Source organism: Liolophura sinensis, chromosome 6, assembly GCF_032854445.1.
Source record: "Liolophura sinensis isolate JHLJ2023 chromosome 6, CUHK_Ljap_v2, whole genome shotgun sequence".
Taxonomy (NCBI): domain Eukaryota; kingdom Metazoa; phylum Mollusca; class Polyplacophora; order Chitonida; family Chitonidae; genus Liolophura; species Liolophura sinensis.
In genome coordinates, this window is record NC_088300.1 from 15207260 (window position 1) to 15211120 (window position 3861).

At 39.3% G+C, this 3861-nt stretch overlaps 1 protein-coding gene across 1 annotated transcript; it reads left to right on the top strand.

The window, feature by feature from the left end:
• The first annotated feature begins 810 nt into the window (after positions 1–810).
• On the top strand, positions 811–3406 carry LOC135468937 (large ribosomal subunit protein uL14m-like). Its single transcript, XM_064747427.1, has 3 exons — positions 811–1028; positions 1317–1399; positions 2432–3406. Exons 2-3 carry the CDS (start codon positions 1326–1328, stop codon positions 2802–2804), a joined length of 447 nt encoding a protein of 148 aa, XP_064603497.1. The 5' UTR covers positions 811–1028; positions 1317–1325; the 3' UTR covers positions 2805–3406.
• Positions 3407–3861: the final 455 nt, after the last annotated feature.

The window sequence follows — 3861 nt, forward strand, 5'->3', positions numbered from 1 at the left end:
TAAGATGATGCTGCAGAATATATATGAACTTATAGCTACACTCAAAAAATGATATTTATTCTAACAGGATTGAAGTCTGTTGTCTGAGTGATGCTTGAATGGATTCTGTTATTATACCATAATACTGTGTGATATTCATCATAATATAGTGGTTCTCAGTTAGCCTAATACAATCTTCATGTTGAATTAGAGGAACATGTGTTCGGTCTGCTGTGTGCTAAGTGTCAGAAATTCTCCAAAATATGAGTATATAGGGTGCCAGAGAGGGCAAGGCTACAAACAGAATAAGAAAGGATGTAATTAGTGTATATATGTTTGATCTTGGTACGTAACGTGTGCTTATTATATTCAAAGTGTTCAGTTTGGAGGTGTAGGCTATATTGATGCCCGATGGGTTGGTTGCTGTACGGCTACTGTGTAAAATAAAGACAAAGATGGAGTTTTCACAGTTAAGTTTGCGCTGTTTCAAATTCCACATTGGCGTTTGCATAAACGTTATAGGAAAGTCGGTTTGTCCTGGGAATTCCCAAGTTTATCATATGTATAGGCCTATAAATAAGCACGACACGTAGGCCTGTAAGTCCGGCATAGGAATACCAATAAGGAATGCATATCATTGCATAAAGGATTTTCTCAGGACTGTGTCATGGCTTACCAATGGAATATTGTTGAACACCGCGTGAAAATAGCAAACAAATCAATGAACCTGTGAATTTGCACGTTCGAAGCTTAAACCACAACCTTTTAAGCAGTTCAGATATTTATGTTATCGTTGCGAGGCAGACAGGACGTGTTGTTGTGTGGGATAGGGGAGCTAACTGCAGATGACAAAAACGGACTGGCTCGACCGGCGACGTGAAACGTGTGGATATTTATTCCAGTGAGGTTGTTCCTTGACAGTCTTGCAATTTGTCATTCGTGTGGAAACAGTAACGTTGACTGATGAATTAGCACGACGTCATCTGCGTTCCTCCATCCTGCTTGTCACCCCTGACTTTTTAAGCTTACCAAGGTTTCTTTTCGAGTTGGTAAGGGTCCAATTTTCGACACTCACCTACATGTGGAAACTAACCCATTTTGTTGGGTAATTGTCTGTGGATACGTTCAAAACCAATTTGTGGCAATCATTGTGAGGAACGTCCACGTCACTTCACACGTCTCATGTCTAGATTTTTGAAATACTTGATTAATTAGAGTCTTCTGACACACCTCACCTCAGCCATATTCATTTATTTCGTTGTTGTTTAGGTTATACCATATATATAACCTTCTGCTATATCTGCTTTCATCGTCTGTGTTGTTTATTCAACTTTCAGATTATCACCATGACAGCAGTTGTTAAAGTGGCCAAATGTACGAAGCTTGGGGTTGTTATGGCAACAGGAGCAAAGAACTTTAGGTAATGCTGAGGTGGATATAGATACTTTTTTTTATCTGTATTAAAAGAGGCTTAACAAAGTTAATGATGGCAAACTGAAACCTTCAGTTGAACAGGCACATTAACTCTCTACAAATTGAAGTTTTTGGAACATACATCAGTGCTTTCAGTAACAGTACAAGTGGGTAAAGCTGGTTTTATTGTTCATCAAGTAGGTCAAGAGGCACCTCTTTTCTAAGGTTTGCTTGACTTTAATATTTTTGACGGTGAGCCTAATTAGGATAGCATAAGAAATGTGGAGTAGGGTGGGAAGGGGATCTAATGGCAGAGGAATATTACAATATATTAAAGCCATATGATAACTAGGCTACATGTAGACAATGCTCAGTGGACTGTCACCTGATGGTAACATTGCCCTATATGATATAAAATTTGCTTGACTGATGCAATGCTCAGTAGAGTGTCATCTTTGATAATGTCATTGTCTCATGATCGTGGATATGTACACAGGCTATGCTCAGTGGAGTTTCACTTCTGGTAGTAACATTGGCATCAACGGCATCTGATAACTTAGCTGTAGCATTGGTCATTTTGCGTCATTTTGTGTCAGGGCATAGTCTACTTGGTCCATTGAAATTTCCTCTTGGCATGTCTTGTCTTACTGCCATGTTACAACTTGACAGCTGGCTCAGTGTAGACCATGTTCCTGCAGGGACATCTTTTGGTGTCACATCAAAAACAATAGAAAAAGGTGGTGGAGCAGGGGTGGGGCTGTTGTTGTTGGTTGTTAGGTCGATAGGCAATTTTTTTTAAAGAAAACCACTGTAAAGAAATTAACATTGAGAGAAAAAAATTTTTATTAAAAGCTCACCAACTTATAACTGGGCCATTTTGAGAGTGTAGGTTGGGTTAGGCCCAGTGAATATATTTTTATTGATAACCTGATGTAATATGTTTGAATCAAGTTCAGTTTTTGTTTACTGTACAACTCTAAACTTTTGTTCATTTTACTACATGTACTGAATTAGTATATTTTTCTTATCTCTCTTGCAGTACAACCACAAGTTTACAAGAGATAAGGAAAATGGCTCGGTTACGAGTAGTCGACAATAGTTCGATTGGGAGAGCTGCAATGGCTGCTGGGAAACCTCCACGCTGTATCCATGTGTACACTCCCACAGGGGTCGGTTTCCTTGGTGACAAGGTATTAGTGGCAATCAAAGGACAGAAGAAACGTGGCTATTTGGTTGGCTTGAAGCAGAAACAGAAACCTAACATCCCAAAGTTTGACAGTAACAACATAGTTCTTGTGGAGGACAATGGAATGCCTAGTGGGACGCGTATTAAAGTACCTGTGCCCTCAGTGCTGCGGGGTAAGGGTGGTGACTTCACAAAGCTTCTAGCCCTGGCCACAAAATTTGTGTGATGCCAGACTGTGCCACACTAGAAACATTCACTGAAATTGTGCTTAAAGACATCAACTGTAGGGGTTTTGTTGAAGTCTGATTTTTGTTATTTGTGTTTTCTATGAAATACAGCTACATTTTTAGTATCTGGTGGATGTACATGTAATTGTTGTTTTTTTCTCTCAGTATATAATACTAGAAGATGTAGGGTTCAGCATGTCTGTCTGTCTGCCCATCTGTTCATACATTCGTAAGATCTGTCCATCTGTCCCTACACCTGTCTATATTCATTTGATTTGCACAAAAGATTGAGATTTGTATCTCATCCTGCAGTTTTCAACAGATTTTTTCTCAGAATTGTGGATGGCCCACTCGCAGTGTCTGTTAGTTAAGGGCATCTGCAGGTTCAAACCAGGCCATAGACAGGGAAGTTTAGGTTCTCTTCACCAAATTATTGTCGTATTGCTGAGAGAATTTATGATCATATAGTTATTCATCCACTTATAAACCTCAAATAATATTGCCTGAAGATATTGTGATAGATTATGTACATTTATATGACCGTTATCAGTTAATTTTGTGAACTTGTTCATTTTCATTCGAGTCGGTCGTTGGGAAGTTATGCCCCCTGAGTTGAATATCCAACTTTATTTTCCATGTACCTGGTCAAATGTGATAAAACTGGCTGGTTGGGCATGAGACCAAGTTACAGTTTGGGTTTGATCTACTTTCTCAGGATAATGTTAGAGATTACTTTGTCCTGCGCAGTGGTGACTCAGGTCCAAGTCGGATTGACCAGCGTTTTGTTGCAACGAGTACTACGTCACCAGTTTGCAAACAAGTCTTCATTGCACAGGCAGGAAAGAACAAAAGACTACACTGCTCAATTTGGCTCAAACTGCTTTCGATGGGAAAGGTTGCACATTGATTTGAACATAATATGTCCAAAAGTGTTGGGCAATCTTCATGGAAACTTCATCTAATGGTGGGTACCCTCGACTGTTTCATTGTGATTAAATGCAACTGAGCTTAGCCTTTGACCTACAGACAAAAGGTGTATACAGATTAATATTGATT